Below are 19,859 nucleotides of genomic sequence, written 5' to 3'. Positions count from 1 at the left end.
TTATCAGAGCAGCCACAGGGCAAAATTCAGCCCTGCGCCACACGCAAGCACCAGGGCTAGACAGTACCCTGTCCTGGTTTCGGCTGGGATAGGGTTAAATTTCTTCCTAGTGCTGTGTTTTGGATTTAGTATGAGGAGAATGTTGATAACACACTGATGTTTTCAGTTGTTGCTAAGTGCCCTCCTAGTCCAAGGACAGCTCCTGTGCCTACTGACTGAGCTAGGTACACAAGGTGGGAGGGAACATAATCAGGACAGCCAGCCCAGCTGGCCAATGGGGTATTCCATACCATGTGATGTCATGCTCAGTATATGAAGGGTAGGCGTGATCCAGGAAGTGCCGATTGCTACTTGGTTATCGGTCAGCACGGGTGGTGAGCAATTGCATTGTGCATCACTCATTTTGTATATTTTATCATTATCATTATTATTTTCCCTTATTTTTCCCTGTTCTATTAAACTGTCTTTATCTCAACCCACGAGTTTTTCTCACTCTTACCCTTCCGATTCTCTCCCCGTCCCGCTGAGGGTGGGGGGAGTGAGTGAGCGGCTGCGTGGTATTTGGCTGCCTGCCAGGTTAAACCACGACATACCCTCAGTAACATTATAGAGCCAAAGCTAAGCCTAAAAACAGGAAATGCAGGTAGAAGAGTAATCTACTCAGTGTATTATTTAATCAAGAACTTTGTTTTGTAGGTATAAATGCACCATCATCATTCTATATCACCAAGTGTTCAAAATATATAAAACATACATTAAATATACCCAGCTTTGGCACTGAAATTTTGGCATATATTAGTCGTGCTCTCCAAAGCACAAAATCTCTAACTTGTACACCTTGCTACATAGTGCCATGAAACACATTTGCCCTGTGCAAGTTACTGTCTTTCAGGACATAACCCAGATGGGCGGGATGTTGAAGATTACTGTAAAATAAAGGTATTGGAGACAAGCATGCATTACTGCAATTAACCAAACAATTTATTATAAAATAGTCTGCAACACAGAGAGGCAAAGAACACGCTGAAGAAACAACATGCTGAAACAAGAAAGTAGATGTCTTTGTACAGAACATAGTTTAATGATGTCTTCATCAAGAAGATGGAAATTTCTAAAGGAAACCAAGTCAATTACTTCAAATAGCCTGTGAACTTACAGGCAAACACAAACAAGAAGGTATTAACAAAATTGTCTGCTCTTTTTAAGTCCTTGTGTGGTATCTCAGAAACAAACATGGAAATCTTCTGAGTAAAGTTGCTTTCGGTCCACTCTACCAAAATAAACTACAGAGAAAAGTCATCTAAAGACACAGCATTTATTTTTAACCCTGGAAAAATTATGAAATAAACCTCAGTCAGTTAGTCCAGGATAGCTTTGAAATCTTGACAAAGAGACGGTTCTGTCACTGTTTTCAGTAGCGCCATAGTGTCCTTTGGGATCTTCCTGAACAGCTGCATCTTACCTACCAAAATATCAGAAACAATTCATTACTACTGCAAGTAACTAACAATTCTGTTTTAGGGAAAATGCTAATAAAGTAATAAAATCAATACTAGCTGAATCCAATTAAAAAGTTCGAACACCTGGAATATGGGGATAAAAAAAGCTATAATAAAATACACTATTATTCTTCCACCCTTAAATCAGGCTAATAAATAAAAAGGTTAAAAATCATATGTTAAAATATTAACAAACTAAGAAATCCAAGGAGCAAATTCCTCCTACTGTGTCCTTGTAACACTTCTCTGTTTGGATTTAAGAATTTTAAAATTTTTTTGAAAACTATAAAACCATTTATTCAATAACTATATCCACCAAAAAAGGTCTTCTGTCAAAGCATAGTTACTTTGAAAGACCCTATTTTAAACAATGCTAAGGACAAGGGACAGGTCCTTATCTGGTTGCTAACGTTTACCTACAGCAGGAAGGTATTCCCAAACTGTTTCTTCTCCCCTCTACTTTCAGATATAACATCAAAGTAGCCTATGCTTGGAACTGACATATATAAAAAGATTTTAAAAAATAAAATCACGTGGAATATGCATCTGTTGGTATAACACTGGTAACAGCAATTCTCCCCGTTGTGTTTCCTTGTAAGAGAAGAGAGGCTAACTGGAAAGCCACCTTAAGGTAGAAAATTTTGGAGACTAAATGAGGCTTTTTAAATCAGGAATGAAATTTTTATAAGAGGACATAACAGTTTTGAAACACAGAAGGTCATTGAGTCTATCGTCAACAGAATTATAGACAATAAAAAGGACTTTTTAAAGATTAGGAAGAACATGTAAAATCCTAGCAACAGTTTAAGCCTATTACCTAAACAGAGTTGGCAAAATTGTCAGTGATGCAGAAAGGCAGAAGTGCTCAATAAACATTTGTTCTGTATTTGGAAAGGAGACGGATGATGTATTTATATCTTATCATGATAAGGAAAGACTCTTGCTCCTTTCTCCACTGGTAATAATAGGAGGGATGTTAAACAGTAACTATGTTTTAAATACTTAACTGTGAAGAATGACAACAACTCGTACTGACAAGCCCCTGATGTTGGTATTTAACAGGCTTTGGAATAGTGGGAAGAGCCTCCTCCCCAAAACCTATGAGCTTGATATTGATTCCCATAGAGAGTAATGGAAAGACATGCACAGGGACACAAGAAAAAAAAATTAAGTTTGTATCAATTCCTGTCAACAACACGATCTTACAGGGGTAATAGGTTTTATATAGCCGCTACAAACTCCAAAATGACAACAAAACGTGTAGTTGTTAAGTCAACACAGGCGCGATTACCAGCCTTGGTTATCTCTGTGCTACAGATTGCTGTGGCGTATAGAGATACTGAGCTAACTTTACAGGAACACACCTGAGAACCAGTGACTTCCCTGTCACAGCTACTCTGACATCCACACATGCTACCTGATTTCCAGAAGCAAGACAGAATTTAAAATACAGTGTTTAAAATTAGCTCCAGTATCTCTACGTAACGCCCAGCTCTGTGGTAACCTTCTCTACAGCATGATGTTCTGATTACAATAACGTTACCCAGGAAAAAGTCTGATGCAAACAAAACTAACTTACAAGACTGAATAGAAAACTATCTATCAATGCCTCTTTAAATGGATTTTAGTGGGTTCCTGCAGGATCGGGAGACTTGGTATCTTACTAAGTTTGGAAGAAAATACAAATATAAACACCACATACAATCAGGCGACTGAAAAATAGCCTTTATCTACGATCAGAGACCTTGGAGACATGGAGATAATGATGCATGTTCCCACCAAGGGTATGCATATGACTTATCACTGCAGATCACAAGATGTCTTTGTACAGCTTTACAGTACCAGCACACTGATGCCTCACCCTCCCTCCTGCTCAGCCCCTGAGTGGTGCCTCTGGTGCCTTCTCAGTTCCTTTTCAAAAACAGTTTGAAATTATTTTTAAAACCTCAACCAACTCTTAAAGGAAGGAGAAAGGCAGGTGGGAAGCAAATATACATGAGTCAAAGCACCTCTCAAAATTACAGTCACTGGTTAAGTATTCAAGTTGCATGACACGCTGACCCCAAACAGCTACCTCCTGCCAAATTACCTAGTAGATGTTTTGGGAGCTTTTCATAAAAACAGCAACTACAGAAGTGCTCCACCAAGTATTGTGTCAACCCTTGCAGCACAGGTGGAACAGGGCTAGTGGAAGTACAGGTAAGATTTCAGGGGGCTATAAGCAAATGGAGATCTCTCAGAGATGGCATTCGAGTTACTTGGGCCCCAGTGATCTGCTGACCAGTCACAGGAAAAGCTTCCATCTTGAAAGTGTCACAGTAAAACCAAGTCACAGCCTGCTAATTGTTTAGACAGCCATTAAGCAAAAATCTCTGAACCCTCCATCTTGCAGCAGTGTACTTGAAGTCTCAGATATTTCCAAAAGAAATTGGGCCTTGTAGATAAAAAGAGTTGTCTTGACTTTATGGATGTGAAGAATGGATTCTGCTTCAGAGAAGGTAAGATTTATGAAAGAATCGATGGAAATTACTCTTTTGAAGAGAACGTCACCACTAGTTTTCTGCTTCCCTTTGGACTTTTCCTGCTCCACCCCCACAATACTCAACAAGTACAACATTAATAGTTCTCCCCAGGAATTTAGGAAGCAAGGTTATTCCATTTCTGCAAGGGCAATTCTCACAACCAGAGAAGTCAACTGATAGATCATCAGCTTTCTCTTCTTGGGTTAGAAACCGTGCATAGAGAGTTAGGCCTGGACCATGCACAAGTTTCAGGTCAGTACTGTGGTTAGGCAATGGGCCGTAGGGGTACAGCAGAAGGAACCTAATGACAATCATTATTCAAACTAGGAAAATTCCACCTCTACTTCCCAGCCCATTTTCCCCAGCATCTGTGGTGGTGTGATTTTGTGGACAGCAGAGACCACTTTTATGGCAGATGCAGACACCCATGGAAGACGAGATTCTGCTGAACAATAAAGCCGCCTGGGGCTGCACCTCCACCCCGAATGTACTGCCAGATTCAACAGCAAAGCATGCACAGAAGAGGATGGATTGTGGTCTGCCAGTCAAAGATCCCAAGAGCAAAACCTTCAGTATTAGAGATGAAAACTCAGATGTGCTCTATATGGATCTTAGAGAAGTGACACAGCTCCCAGAGAAGCTATTATCCTACTGGGTGTGACTACTGCATTCTCTGCTCAGTTCTTCAGCTTCTGTCCTCTCAAGTGAAGCAAGCAGCCATCTCTTCCCTTCCCGGAGGCAGGCCTGCTTCCCCTGGTACTTCTAGAAGTGCTGAACAGAACTGGCTTCTCAGCAGCAGTGATCAGACATGGTGCCTCTGGGTTTGGTGTCAGTGAGTAACTCTGAGAGAAGGAGCTTCTCTGGGAGAGGCTGCTGGAGTTCTGCTCCATACAGAAAGTCCACAGCTGTCAGGAACGCACCTGGTGCAATCACAACCATCAGTTTATTTCGTGTAAGTGTTTAAGTGTCGTCTTTGATACATTCACGCTGCACCACCAAAAATCAGACTGTTTGCACTCAGGCGTTGCTGCAAGTCTTTGATATGGGAAGGAAATGCTTACTTCCAAAAGCAGAAGTGCTCTCTTTTTGGGTCACTGGGCCTCAGCACAGGTATCAAGGGAAGCTTACGATACATTTCAAATCAAATACGGGTTATTCTGGAACCAGACTGAAGAATATAAGGAAGACATTTTTTACAATGAGGGTGGTGAAACACTGGAACAGGTTGCTCAGAGAGGTGGTAGATGCCCCATCCCTGGAAACATTCAAGGTCAGGTCGGACAGGGCTCTGAGCAACCTCATCTAGCTGAAGATGTCCCTGCTCATTGCAGGGGGGTTGGACTAGATGACCTTTAAAGGTCCCTTCAAACCCAAACTGATTCTATGAATTCTATGATTCTATGATTCTATGAATTCCTCAGTATTGTATAATAAAACCTCCCAAGTAATGACTCATTCAGAGTGCGAATTGCAGAGTCAGTGTTGAGAGCCTGGCCTTCACGGCAGCTAAACTCAACAGTACTGACCGCTTCAAAAAAACCTACTGCTGTTCGCTTTTAATATCTTAGAACTGAAAATTCTATTATTTCTGTGGCTGGCCTGGGGACAGACCGCACAACTGGTCAAAGAGAGAGCTCCCCAGAGGCCAGGTACACAGACAGCTGCTTTCACTGAGTAGAAAAGTCAGAGATTTGCCAACACCACTCAACTCTATTACAATATAGCATACGCAGCACAGCAAGTGCTTCTGTTTCAAAGTGACCCCAGTGACACTTCTTTTGGTAAGAGTTTACATTGCAGGAGGAACTTATTTAGTTGCCAGTTAATCTACATTTCTAAAAATAGAAAACTGAGCATTCATATTTCATTTAGTTAAACCTGCTGAGAATGCTTATATGATTAACCCAATCTTATTAAGCTTTCTGAACTGTACAAACTTATTGAGTGCCAAGTATCAATAGCTGTCCCTTAAGAACAAGGCTCTAGAACATGCAGTGCTGAAAAACATACCATTTTAATTTGCCTACTTATATTTAGCAAATCTGATTAAAATCAGAAAGCTTGTTAACGTACATTTTAGAACACCACTTCATGATAAGAAAAGTTAAAAAATCCATTAGATTCCAAGTTTTATTACAATTAACCATATTTCAAACTGTAAAAATAATCGAATACTTACAGATTTTTAGGGGCTTAAGCAGGCATTTGTAAACAACTTTGTGGTTTGCCAGTTTGACAGTGAAGGCATGGTAGCAGAGCCATTCTGCTGCCTCAGAAGGGAACACGCCAGATGCACCTTTGTTACCTAAAGCAATCCCTAGAGACAGAACAGGAAAATAATGTCACTGAAGATGACGAGCATTAAGAAGTATGTCTGACCTCTCGTCTCTTTCTGTAAAATCACTCCAAGATTTTTTACAACAAACCTATGTAGTCAATGAAGTCTCCTATGTCAGCAGAGGACTAAAAACTAAAACCTGAAACATTTTAGTATCTTCAGGAAATTGAGTTTAAGAAAAAAAATGCACTCCATATTTTTCATTCTTGATCTTTATCTCAAAATGACATGATCTGACTGCATGTTCAAGACACTTTATTTGTCTAAAAAAAAACAAACCCAAACATGCTACCTGATTGCCATTAACATACTATACCTGTGTTTTTTGATTTCAGGATAGCATAGCAGCATGATGCAGTCTCAGAGATGATCCTTAGGAAGAAATAAGGATTGTTTCTAACTTGCTGGTTGAATGGAAGTTGGAGAACACAGGCGTGGAACCTGTGCACAAAACCAGCCTATTTAATCACAAGTCATTTGCAATTTCAAGTGAAACTATGATTACGTACCTGAGGGACTATACAACATTTAAAAGCACCCAACAGCCTTTGGCTATATCAACACTGTTAGCATACACCACCTCTCCTATATATACATGTCCCTGGAGTGTCAGACACATATGATGTTTGTTTGTAAATTCTGGGCTGAAAGAAGATCTTGAAGCCGTCTGCCTTGGTAACAGAATTCCCTTCTGAGGTCAACGACTGTCTTATGTGCAGGGAAAGTTAAACTCACCAATTCCGTATCACAGACCATGCAGCCAGAGAACACCCACATGAGAGAGTGCAAGAGGAAGAAAAAACATAACGAAACACAACCACACAACAAATTCTGTTGTTCAGGAAAACAGACCTCCAAATGACGTAGTGTTCCACAGACCACGATCCCCACTCTTTTGTCTATCTGGAAGCCAATTCTATGGAAATTACTTGTATTGTATGGTCCCTTACACCTCTGTTTGGACATATTTTAAAACTGTTGGCTTTTTTTTTTGCCTTTTTTTTTTTCCTTCAGACTTTGGCATTATATTCCTGCTTATGCTGAATATAGACAACAATTACAATGCTGATTTTTAATTACTCAACAATGTATATACTTGTTTATTAAATTGATCCAGAATAAGTGTAATCACTTCAAGAAATTCTGAAATTTTAAAATATTTAAGGATAAACATAATTACCACACTACATCACAAAGCTCTGGCTGAATTAACCTGACATGCTGTTAGCATGGTGGACAGTTTTTTAAAGGTACTCTAACATAAAGATCTTTGTTAGAGTGTTACCATAAAAGCAAACAGAAATAACTAAGTAATCATGTCCAACATCAGAGAAAAACCGTAAGTCACTCACAACACAAAGTTTAAGAGTTTGCCACATCAGTGCTGTACTAGACAAGTCCAGTTACACTTCTTGGACACAAGAATGAATACAGGACCAAGCTGCATTTAAGAACAAAACTAAAATATCACTTCCTAACAAGTATAAGCCTAGCAAAAGAGCAACACCTGATTTCTGTAAAGAGGAAAGCATCTCTTATACCTTTTTTGCGTTAAAGCAATAAAGGAACAATTACTTAGTGCTGCCAATCATTCAAAGTTTTCGATGCACAGATTAGTATTTTCTCCCAACTTGCTTATCAGTTTTGATTTCTTTTCCTTTATCCTTGTTTAAAACATTCACTTCCTCTGCTGGTCAAGAACAGCTCACAAAAACCAACAATACATACCAGCTAAGGAGCAATTAAGTCATTATCAGCAACTATGAAAATGCAATTAACTTGGTAGGATGAAACCTCACTTAAGGCAAAGTTATAAAGGTCAAAGTTCTATATAATTTTAATAGATACAAAGTTCTAAATATAAACTGGTTAATGAGTGATAACGCTTCTCATCACCCTCCTGCAGCAAAATGGACTGCTTTTCTTGAGGTCAGCTATCAATATCCAGAGAAAATGAAAATCCATTTATTGAAGTGTCACTTAAACACACACATCAGTATAATCCTGTATCTTCAATCTAATAATATTACAGAACAGTGTTGAAACAACAATAACGTGACTTACTACTGACATTTACTACTGCACATTTTTATGGCACACTTTTTCCTAATCCGTAGCTCCTCCATGTGTCAAGAAAGAGTGATGAAATATTCAGATTTACTGCAGAAGACAGTGACCTACCTGTAAGCCTGAAGTAAAAATATCTTGTAGATATTAATGAAAACTGTTCTAAGGCTGTTGATCTAGAACAGAACAGAAATAGAGCTATAGGAATATTTTAGTGTCACGATATGATTTGTTCAAGTTCAACAGCCTAAGATGATTTAGAGATCTAGAGAAAAAAACATTTGATGCTAAACTTCAAAAGATTTCTATTATGTACCTAAGTAAGAATATTGTGAAGGTTCAGTTCTGGAAGGTGCTGAGACCCCACATTTTAGTTGATGTCGACATTTCCAAGTTATGTGTATGACCTCTCAAAATCAACTCTTATGTTAGAACTCAAAGCAGTTTTAATGCTCTTTATCACTAATCACAATATTTCCAAACATGCATTTCCATATTCCCACCTGTAAATCAAGAAATAAACAATGGCATTTCAGTTTGAGGACTGTAATCAATTTGTGTTTCATGTTTTTCCCAGCTGTTCTACTTGAATTGAAGGAAAGACTTGATCTGATAGAAGTACAGGTATAACTAGAAAAAAAAAAAAAAAGTAGTTAAACTCCATGGGCTAACAGACTAAATTAAATTCTGTAAAGTAAGCGTCATTTAACTTCTCATGTTACAGAGATTGCCTGCTAATCAATAAGCCAGTAGCTAAAAGATGACTATAACTAAATTCAATTTAGAAACAGACTGGACATTGCCGCATTAAGGCAATTAGCTAAGGAATGAGTTCAATACCTCAGGGCTGAATAATTCACCCTGCTAAAAAAACCAAACCAATAATCTTAAACACAAACTGGAAGCATTTCTAAAACACATTGTCTAGCCAGATCATTATTAATGACTCCAGTGACAACCAGGTTATACTCTGTGATCCATGCAATGCAGGAGCTTAGGCTGGAAGCCACCTCAGTTCACCCTGGCGTTCCAGTTACTTAAGTCAAGATTATCAAAAGCAAGGCAGCCCTTGTAACAAACACCCTCAGGATTCAGACTAGTGTCTCCCAGACCAGTAGCACCAATGCCTTCATCAATATAAACTGTTGAAACACAGCTAATGAATAAATCTCTTTGGCTGTTGATTTTAGTCCTCTGTTGTTACATAAAATCATGTCTCATAAATTAATTTCCTAAACTGACCAAGCTTTTCTGTTTTGGAAGACTACTGAAGAACTTCACCGCACTGGTGATGGAAACCCTCCTCCTAATTTCTCACTTAAATGTATGCATGGGCTGTTTCTATTAAATATGGTCAATAACAGAGCAATATTATCCTTCAGTTTAAACAGTTCGTTCTCGTTAATCTTTAACAAATGTCTAATGCCATCTCTAGGAGTCCATGTAAAGGGTGTACAGAGCTTTTCAGTAGGATACATTGTCCCGACCTGAGTTCTATGCTGCTTCAGACTGCTTTGTGTATATAGCCAAGGTTGCTAGTTTAAAGAGAGGTTACTTCTCCCCTACACTACCATCTGAAGTGTACCAGAAGGAACACCTCTGGTGTTGAAAGGATTACTAGTCCCTCTAGACTATACCAAATTAATCCCAATCTGTACTTCATGTAATACTTACTGCTTCTTCTAGGAAGGTACAAAAAAATATCAATTTCAGAACAATCAACATAGTTATATATGATATCAGGTACAATACAGCGCATAATGGTGAAAGAAGCTGAACTGAGGTGATTGAATAAACTTTCTCAGAATGATGCAGCCACCATACGGTATATGAATTCTGGTCATTAGTGACCAGTGCCACCTTCAATGGTGTTAATGGTATATACATTCCACCAGGATGGAATGAAGAAGATAGTAGGCTGCAGAATAAAATATTTAAATTACAGTATAAGAAACAGAATTGTAAAATCTATTTTGCAGTTAATTCAACTACACCACTCACAAGACACCCTTGTGCTTCTTACACTGTGTACAATATACTGTAAAGCTGCCACTGGAGTATACAATTCTATTTACCTGGAGTAATCGCAGTAAACCTCAAGTGTCTGTATATCTAATAATAAACCACACCACGGGATCAAACGACAATCTGGCAGCTGTTTAAATTTGGAACATCCTGGGATATCATCAACAGGAAAATTCACGACTGTCTTATTGGGGTTTATTAAAAAGCCATACTCAGGAATACCTGTTGCTAGAGTCCTAAAACAGATATAAACAGTTAGCCTAACTCCCCCCACAAAAGCAAACAAAAAACCCCACCATGCTGCAAGACACATATGATCTTGCATAAAAGGACAGAAACCAAAGAATAAAGGGAACCACGGCCAACTCTTTAGGTTAAGGAACACAGCTAGAAATAAACAAAACTGAAGATATTAGAGGTAAATAAATACATAAAATAAATAAATAAGCTTAAGGATATGAGGATAATGGAGAAAAACTTTTACAAATTAATGCAAATTAAGAACCTAAGCCATGAAACATTTGAGACAAACTGCATAAACCACAGTCATAGAAACCATTGAGATCAAAATCACCAGAAAAAGACACATCAAGAGTTATTGGTTTTGAAAGTTAACGAAAACAAGGAGAATCCACGTAACAAGAACCTCATTCATCTGATGAAAAGTTTTGAACTTTCTCCACAAAGTTTTCCCGAAGGATGTTTTCATTGCCAGAATGCCTGCTGATTACCTACTACACATTGGATCAGCAGTGTCACCTCATGGACAAGCAGCAGTTTGTCTTACTTGGCGACGTATTCATGTGCAGGCTTCATTCTTTTAAAGAGTGAGAGGAAGAGGTAGGCTCTTCTTGTTGAGGAGTGATAGTCATAACGTTGTCTCCTCAAAATTAATTTCTTGAGTCTCCCAGTTCTAACACTACATTAGAAAAAACTGTCACTACTCCATTTGTGGCAGAGAGCTCATAGGATCTGTAAGCAGTTCTGGAAAACTTGCACAGAAGAGACTACTTGTCTACAGAAAAATCAACACAGCTGCTGCAGAAATTGATATAGAACAAAGATCCTGATAACTTCAAAGGGCAAGTAGGACAATATCTGCAATGCTACTGCAAGTGACATTATGTTGAAGAGATATTATAGATAAATAGCTTGAGGCATCCCCAGCCTCTTAATTTGACTTATGATTTCCAGAACTATAAATCCGCACATCCCTAGAAATTTCTTTCTGTTCTGATAAGGAAATGGGTATAAATGAAGTCTTCAAAGTACACTATCCACTATTTAGTACAACTTATACTTCAAACTGTACTTAATTGATTTCCCCATCACCTTTCAGGCTCACAACAGAGCTGCATCTTTCTGACTATTGAAAAGCACGATGCAACTGACTGCATTGCAGATGCTAAGCTTTTCTTCAAGACCTCTCCTTTGGATCCTTAAAACTGGCTTTGGCATCAGCAGAACTCTTCTTGGATACTGACTGTACATTCATATACACGGTAACCAGGAATCTCTTTTGGGGCCCAGTTTTTAAAAAAAGGTAGCTCTGAAGCACTTTAAAGAATTACTGTATGCAGCTGTGTGAGCTGCATGCTGCCATGCTATCAGTATCTTCAAATACTCACCCCAGAATATTAATGACCAGAAAATTTTTAGCAATATTGGATCAGAGAAAAGTTGCATTCTTTTCCCAGGAATAGAAGGCAGCAGCATGCCTGCCCAATAAAAATATTTTAAGAATGTAACTAAGACATCTTAAAAACTTGAGGGAAAATGGTCTTAAAAGACAACTGTCAGCTGCTTTGGTTAGGCTGCACTACTAATTGCTGCTAGAAGCTCCATCAAGGTCAGTAGCTAGGTCCCTAATTTAAACCCCAGCAGGAATTCCCCACCATCTGAGCTGCAACAGATTGTTAGCTGGCCATCAAGAACGTAGCTATTAGGATTCTTCCCAGGCTACCGGCAAGGACTCCACACCAGCCCTTGATTATTAACCCATAAAAAAAATATATCTATATGCCATAAAAAAAAAATCTATATGTACAAGCATGTATGAAGGAGACGAAAAAGAATGACCTAAAAGGTGGTAATGCTTATTACTTTGAAGGCTGTTTTTAAGCGCATACCTTAGAAAAGTTCTTGCCTGCATTAAATGTGGCGTAACCAGCAAAAAGTCGTCAATGAGACGTATTAGGACTCTGTAATCAAGAAGAAACTGATGTTAGATTTTTTGATATGTAATCCTTTCAAATTTTTGTCATACTCTTCAGAGCACCAATGTGCCCATTTCAATTCACAAGAAGGTAGAGGCCAATATGATCTCCAAATCGAGTCTCATGAAGAAATTCTCAGCTCTGCTTCTTTCCTAAAAATAAATGAAAAAAAAATAAAAATAAGAAAGCAAAGGGGCTAGCTACATGAAACATGACAGGAATTTACAGCACACAAGCTACTCCACAGTAGCTTCTTGGATGCAGAGTTTTACACTTTTCCAAGGGAGAATTTGCAGTATCTTAATCCACAAGACAAGGAAAGGAGGTGTAACACCAGGTACACAAGCAGATACTAGATTCTTGATGTGCTCTAATTCTATATCTTTGCTTACCATGTAATAACTTGTTTGTGAAGCTATAACTTGAATGTAAAACAGATTACAGTCTACCATTGTAAAGGCTGGAATTTTCTTTTTCAACAGTATTGAGGCCCCAAGCATGCCCATATTTTTCTGATAAATCCTGCCTAGGATCTAGTAGATCACAGAGAGGACGTTCTGGAGATCTTGTCCAGTCTTCCCTTCAAAGCAAGAGTACTGCCATCAATATGATCAGATCAGTTGCACCTTTGCCTAGCCAAGTCAATAGCCAGGTTATTTTTTTGACTTAAAGGCCAAATAAAACTATCAAAATCATTCAACAGACACCTAAGAAACATTCTAAAATCTGCTCTATATAAAAACAGCTGTTACAGAAAAAAGTGCATTCTTCTGAATCGGTTTCATAATTTCAGTATGTATAACGACATCCTTTGAAAGCAGAAGATAGCTGTTTAGACTTATGTCATCACAGCATCCTAAAGCCTATAAGAACTCCTCTACTACTCGTGTAGGGAAATGTTTAAAATTCTGAGACTTGTGAGCCTCCCAAGAAGAGACACCGGACAGATGCACTTATCTGGAGTACCCCTACACACTTCTTAGTTTCTTTTTTCTTTCTTAGGACAGAATTCACAGCAATGGAGGGAGATGTGTGAGCACAGACGAGCTTCAGGGGGCTCACCAATGTCTAGCTCTTGCCTAAAGACTCTGATCTGGGATTCAGTTGGGGATCCGTTCACATGGAGGTAAGAGAGACCCGAAAGTTTTTATGGCTAATAAAGAGATAAAGTTTTTTCCAGGCTAGCTTTCTGTCAAGCTCCTAAGAAGCAAGCACGAGCAGTGTACAAACACTTAGAAAATGTACCAAGAGCCACATAGGGCTTCAAACAAGAACAAACACGTCTTGTAAAAAATCTGCAATAAAGCTGTGACCCTGATAAAATGTTAAGATTTACAGATGGTGAACTGGAAAGACCTCAGGCAGAAGCTTGGAGTATTACAAAGCCTGTAACGAACATTCCATTTTGTTTGAGGACGAAAGACCACAAATGTTGTGGGAATGAGTGTGGGAGAACCATAAACTTCTTACATGTACAAGAAGAGCTTGTCAGACTCTTTAAATCATCCCTAAATACTGTGCTCTTTGTAAGAACATGTCTGCTACCCACAGACAGCTTCTTTTCAGCGCTTTTCTTCCCAATCTTATGACAAACAGAGAAATTCCCCCACAAAACAACCACAGTGACACTGAAGCTGCAGAGGTCTTTGTGTGCACCATCCTTCCTAACGGAGAGCCGGAAATCCTTGAAATTCAAAATTAAACTTCAGAGAAAATGTCACACATCTGCTATACTATATATACTATAAACACATAGACTATAATATATATAGTATGTATATACTAGAAATACATATACTATATATTATGCATTACTATAACAGAGCACAGAACAAAGCATCCCTACCCATCCTGCTGTACTCCACAGAGCAATTTGTTTTCCATGTCTCCATAGCATAAGCTGCAAAGTAAGGTTGACAAAATGGAGCCTTGTGGAATTCCACAGCATTGTAAGTAGTACCTAGTAAACAATAAAGAAAAAAAACCAAAAAAACATGCAACAAGAAGATTGCAACAGCCATTAAATGTTTTTTTTTTCCAAGTATAACATATATGTTTCAATAAGAAATACATTACATGCTTACTAGTTAGCCTTACTTAAATTTGTTTGTTCTTTCCTGTAGGAATCTACATATGGCTCCAGAAGTTTTAAATTAAACAGTGAAAATAAACCACTAACACACATATTCCTTTCTTATTAACAAACTCCAGTAGGCAACTGTCATTTTCACAACACTCCTTTGACGTAGTGAGATATTACATTATAATGTCCATTTTACCACTACTACATGAATGGCTTAGTGAAACTGAAGAAATCGAAATTATGCAACTGGACACCACAGCCACATACTACATTCTAACTAGAATGTAGTAAGATTCTAACTACATCTTACCTACGTTTTGAGTCATCTGCAAATTTTCTAGCAGTAAATTTTTCCAGACTTTTGATAAACGTATCAAATGGTATTAAAAGATTCTTTCTAGGTCCTCAGCTCAACAATCAGCATTTTTCTCAAAACATCAAGTGAATGTTGATGAACTGTGATGGCTTTTTGAGAAAGAGTGTATTCATTTACTACATTTATTTGCAGTTTGGGTTTTTTTTTTTTGAACAAATGAGAATAAGCTAGTTTAAAAGGGCAAATTTATTCCAGGACAAACAGTATTTTTTCAGCCAACCTGTGACTGAATTTAAATAAGTGTGAAGTTGGCTTTGTCAGGGTGCGCTTTCTTTAAAACCATTAAACTTTTATTAAACATACTGATGTCAGTTAGTCCTTATTAACGGCATGCCATGATCCTGCCAAAGGGAGTGTAAGCATCAATGCTAGAAAAACCTATAAACGCTCTTCTATTTGCTTCCTTGAAAGCTTCTTCCCCCCCTCCTTCAATCCTGTGAGATTAAGTATTCTAAAATAAAGGAATTTTTTCAAGAGCAAGAAGCTATTCATTCTAATATACTTCACTCTGAATTTACAAATAAAGATCATATAAGTACTTGCTTTCTAGACATAGTACACATTTGCCACCTAGAGGCAAAACGTAAATACCAGATCAGTATCTCTGGCCTCACCAGAAGAAATATGCATTACTACCCTCTGTAACATCTGATCCCTGATTTTGGAGTTGCCAATAATTTTAATTCCTATTGTTATTGCCTTTAATTATTATTGCAACTTGCCAAATAGCAAGGCCATGCAGAAAAGGTTTAATCTTGCACTACAGGGAAATGACTAACAAGGCTTCTGCATGATTGCTTGGATGTTACTTTGCTTTTGTTCACTGCTATGAATCCCAACATTTTAAAGTATTTTTCTTTTGAACTACACCTGCAGTTTTAAATGAAGGTTACATATTTATAAATAATGTATTCTGTGTATAGTTAACATCATCCAGGTGGGAAAGAGAAATTTTATTCACATATAAATTTGATTCCAAACTCTTCATCTTTTATGGAGCTTAAACTGAAAAACAGATTTCAAATTAACATGAAATAAAAATCTTTAAAAGACAGCTATCAAAAATCCCCTGAGCCAATTAAAAGTATCCTGCTTAACAGAAAAAACCAACCAACCAAAAAAGCCAAACACACTCTACAAGGAAAAACTAACTTCTTTTTTACCTGCTCCCAATCTCCAGGATGTTGTTATGTATCATTTGAAGAAAAAAAGTAAACAGGCTGGAACTTGTCTCATTAAAAGTTAAGCTCTAGAAATGGAACAAAACAAAACAAGATTTGTACTTTAGAAATGTACTGAAACTAAAAATATAGTATAAACTTAAAAGATACCCTGAAACCTTTATGAAAAGTTAGACTGCAGTAGTTCAAACCCCTAAGGTAAGAAACACCTAACACCAAGATCTGAATATACACACTAAAAATCTGCTCACATCCAACAAGTGAATGGTGCAGTTCTTTTTCTGTTTTGCTTTAGGAGAAAATAGTCAAATACAACATCTAAACCCACTTTTTAAAGTGCTGGTATATTATACTGGATTATTACAAAGTATGAGACCTCGCTCTTTTGGCCGCTTTCTCTCCTGCAGGACAATTTCTGTAATGTCATGTTCTTTACGATTCCCCAAGTATAGATACACTCACTTGCCAGTTCTGCTGCAAAACCCATTCTTTGCTACATATTACCAATGATTCCACACGTGACTGCCCAGGTTTTTGTGTTAAAAATTGTGTAATAAAAAATTCATTTAGAGCAGTTTAAATCCCTTTAACAATGACTTCATGAGAACTAAAGCAAAATTATGTTCTATTTGCATAGATTAGACATGAGACAAATGCACCCAGCTTTTGATAGAGCCATGTAAGATCATGGTTATTTATATTGAAAAGCTAACGTGATGCACCTGTGGTACAGACACCCAGGCTGACATGATACTTTTCTCAGAATACTTTTTTTTTTAAATTAATGACACACACACACACAGAGAAATTGTTTTCAAATGCAAAGTATTTTGAAATAGAATGCTGCTGTTCATGTAATATCTAGCATAGTTATCTAAATCAGATGTCCACTGGAAAAAAGAACAAAGCAAAACCTACACAGACATCATCATAGATTCAGCTAGTTTTCATTTTCATCCATGTATTCATTAGGCTCTTTGCATTTTGTAGGATCCTAGAACCGTGCACCACCAACACTGTATATTCTGCTCCTATGTCCATAGATATACAAGATCATTTTACTTGTATGTTAGAAGCATAAATTACCCTATGTCAAAATTTTCCACTGGCAAGTTTAGAAAAAAAAATTTTAAAGAGGAAGTAGCCTGTGAGAAAATACCTGTCTGGTCATCTGATGCTCGGGAATCTTGTAGGTTGTTATCATGGAACACCATGATGCCAAGCAATAAAATCAGAAACTGACTGAGCATATCAACTACTTCTATGTCTTTCTCTGTCATGCTCCTTGCACAGAAGGAAGTCTTGAGAACAAACATTTGGAATTAGTACAGTTCTCAGCAGCACAAGAATTAAAACAACAGAAGGACGCTTGCTTCTTGTAACAAAGCGTCAGCCGGAGTACATTTAAAAGACGTATCATTTTTAACTGTACTTTAATTCACTGAAAGTGAGAAATCTAAACAAAAAATACAAGAGTTAATTTTGGTTTGTGCTGCGTTTTAATTCTTCTAAAGAAGACTTCATTCTTACCAACATTGGCAGGTAATCATTAAAATAAGCTTTTTTTTTTAAAAAAAGTAATTTTTCTATTCCATGCAGTTTGCTATTCAAGATGCCACATCTATTTCCTTAGCTACTTAGCTCAGAAGACATTTTGCTCATTCTTACTTCTGTATCTTTTGGAGATAGCAAGTGTTTAAGCCCTTCTTCACTACACAGTTAATTTCTCACTTGAGAACTGTTGCAACAAACAACGGAATTAGGAAAGGAAAAAAGAAAACACTGGTTAAAATGAAAGTTTGAGACAACAATGAGAAAATCCGGGAAAAGTCTAGAAGAACATTTTGTCGGATTTCTTGCCTGGTGCACTCCTTCCACTGAACAGAGAGCCTGTTATAAACATCAGAGAAGAGCTGACAAAAATCTTTCTACGGGAGGTGCTGGGTAACTAGAAGAGAGGTGGTGTCACCACATACTATGTACATTCAATTAAAAAACTCAATCTTCCTCCAATTCTTCTGTAGCTTTCTTTTTCAGTTGAAAAGAAGCCTCCTAATATTTACCTGTTCAACTATTATTGCATTTTGCAATGAGGCATTCTCCTGAAGCTGGGACACAAACTGCTTCATGTCTGGCATAAAATCCTTGAAAGTAGAAACCTGTACATTAAGTGTAAAGAAATAAATGACAAAAGCAATAGAAAATTCAGTACCAGACTCTTACTCAATGAAGGTCAAAGGGCCAGCCTTATTGCATTATTTTAATCCAACAATTCTGCTTTTGTTAAAATGAAATATCTCCCTCACATATCTCTATTTCCACAACACATTTATCTTTATTCTTATTAACGTTGAGTAAAAATTGTAAAAAGTAAAAAGAAGCTTTGCTACCTCTGGAAAATATCCCAGACAATAAAAAGGGTTTATGAAGTAATTGCCTAATTCAAATTGTGACTATAAAAAGCTATAAACAAAAATATTCCTTGGACTGAAATATATATACAGCAGGAAATAGAAAAAATCAGCAAGCCATACATGTCTCCTGAAGAACCTCCTGGCTTTTCCACTTGTGGTAATCATAATCACGGCATAGCGCCGTATGCAGTAGACAGTTCTTTTCTCAGGGTTTAAGATCCGTGAAATCACTTCCACAAGTTTATTGTGAGGAATAGTATCATAAGCCCTGGACACATCAGCCTGAAATAGAATATCTCCCATTATGCATTCATCAGTATCATTGTAAACACTGTGGTAGTATGAAACAAGTATTGTAGTATGTAAACAAGGCTGAAGGATAAATCACATAGGAGTGAAACTATTGTATTGTTCAGTCCAAATTTGTGACAAAACAAAAGCTCATTGCTTATCTGCAAAACCTTTCCTCACTCATCAATGAATTTTCCCTTACAAGGGATAACCAAACCATCAGTTTTAGCACAATTCCCGTTATTAACAGAAGATGATACCATATGCAACCTTAAATCTAACACTGAACATTCAATCACTTAACTAAAGTTTATTGGTGATATTTTTATATGTTTAAATAGTTTAAGAAACCTTCCTCTCCATATGATCACGGAGGCTGGCATCTTAGGCTTTTGGAAAGCTGCAAACCCAGATGTTTTACCTTTCCTAAACCTCATATTGCAATCTTACCTCTGCTTTTACTTGCCATAGTCAAAATTCAAAACCTTCTGAAGAAGCAACAGTCTTAGGAGAACTACGTCAATGACATGATTCTTTGGCTTGAAAGATAACGAGACAATCACTGAAAGTAATTTCAGGACAGGACGACAACTGACATATGAAAGCACGGGAGAGGAGCCCCGCTATAATATACATAAATCTGTGTAATTTACATACATCTGTATAAATTGCCCCAATTCAAAGCTATGAATTGAGCTCAAACACAAAAGGTTGCCTGCGAGACATATCTAAAACCCAAAAGTGTTAACAAGAAGCTCCTTCAAATAGTGGGATACGACAAGCACTCATTTTTTTCAAGTAGGAGAACAAATTTGTTGGAGAAACTCTAGAGTTCAAGTGTTCATTT

At 37.5% G+C, this 19,859-nt stretch overlaps 1 protein-coding gene across 1 annotated transcript in view; it reads right to left on the bottom strand.

Moving 5' to 3' along the window:
* Window positions 1-955: 955 nt before the first annotated feature.
* Window positions 956-19,859, bottom strand: part of TERT (telomerase reverse transcriptase) — a 34,772-nt gene continuing 15,868 nt past the window's right edge. Inside the window, exons 6-16 of the mRNA XM_075142327.1 lie at window positions 18,842-19,003; window positions 18,371-18,466; window positions 16,290-16,375; window positions 14,514-14,627; window positions 12,581-12,652; window positions 10,502-10,687; window positions 8,930-9,056; window positions 8,541-8,602; window positions 6,676-6,800; window positions 6,201-6,338; window positions 956-1,462 (exon numbers count right to left, since the gene is read on the bottom strand). Coding sequence (XP_074998428.1) covers window positions 1,359-1,462; window positions 6,201-6,338; window positions 6,676-6,800; window positions 8,541-8,602; window positions 8,930-9,056; window positions 10,502-10,687; window positions 12,581-12,652; window positions 14,514-14,627; window positions 16,290-16,375; window positions 18,371-18,466; window positions 18,842-19,003 — 1,272 coding nt within the window. The 3' untranslated portion in view covers window positions 956-1,358. The remainder of the gene's footprint in view (window positions 1,463-6,200; window positions 6,339-6,675; window positions 6,801-8,540; window positions 8,603-8,929; window positions 9,057-10,501; window positions 10,688-12,580; window positions 12,653-14,513; window positions 14,628-16,289; window positions 16,376-18,370; window positions 18,467-18,841; window positions 19,004-19,859) is intronic.

Source organism: Calonectris borealis, chromosome 2, assembly GCF_964195595.1.
Source record: "Calonectris borealis chromosome 2, bCalBor7.hap1.2, whole genome shotgun sequence".
In the NCBI taxonomy this organism is placed as follows: domain Eukaryota; kingdom Metazoa; phylum Chordata; class Aves; order Procellariiformes; family Procellariidae; genus Calonectris; species Calonectris borealis.
This window is presented reverse-complemented; position numbering and strand designations above follow the sequence as displayed.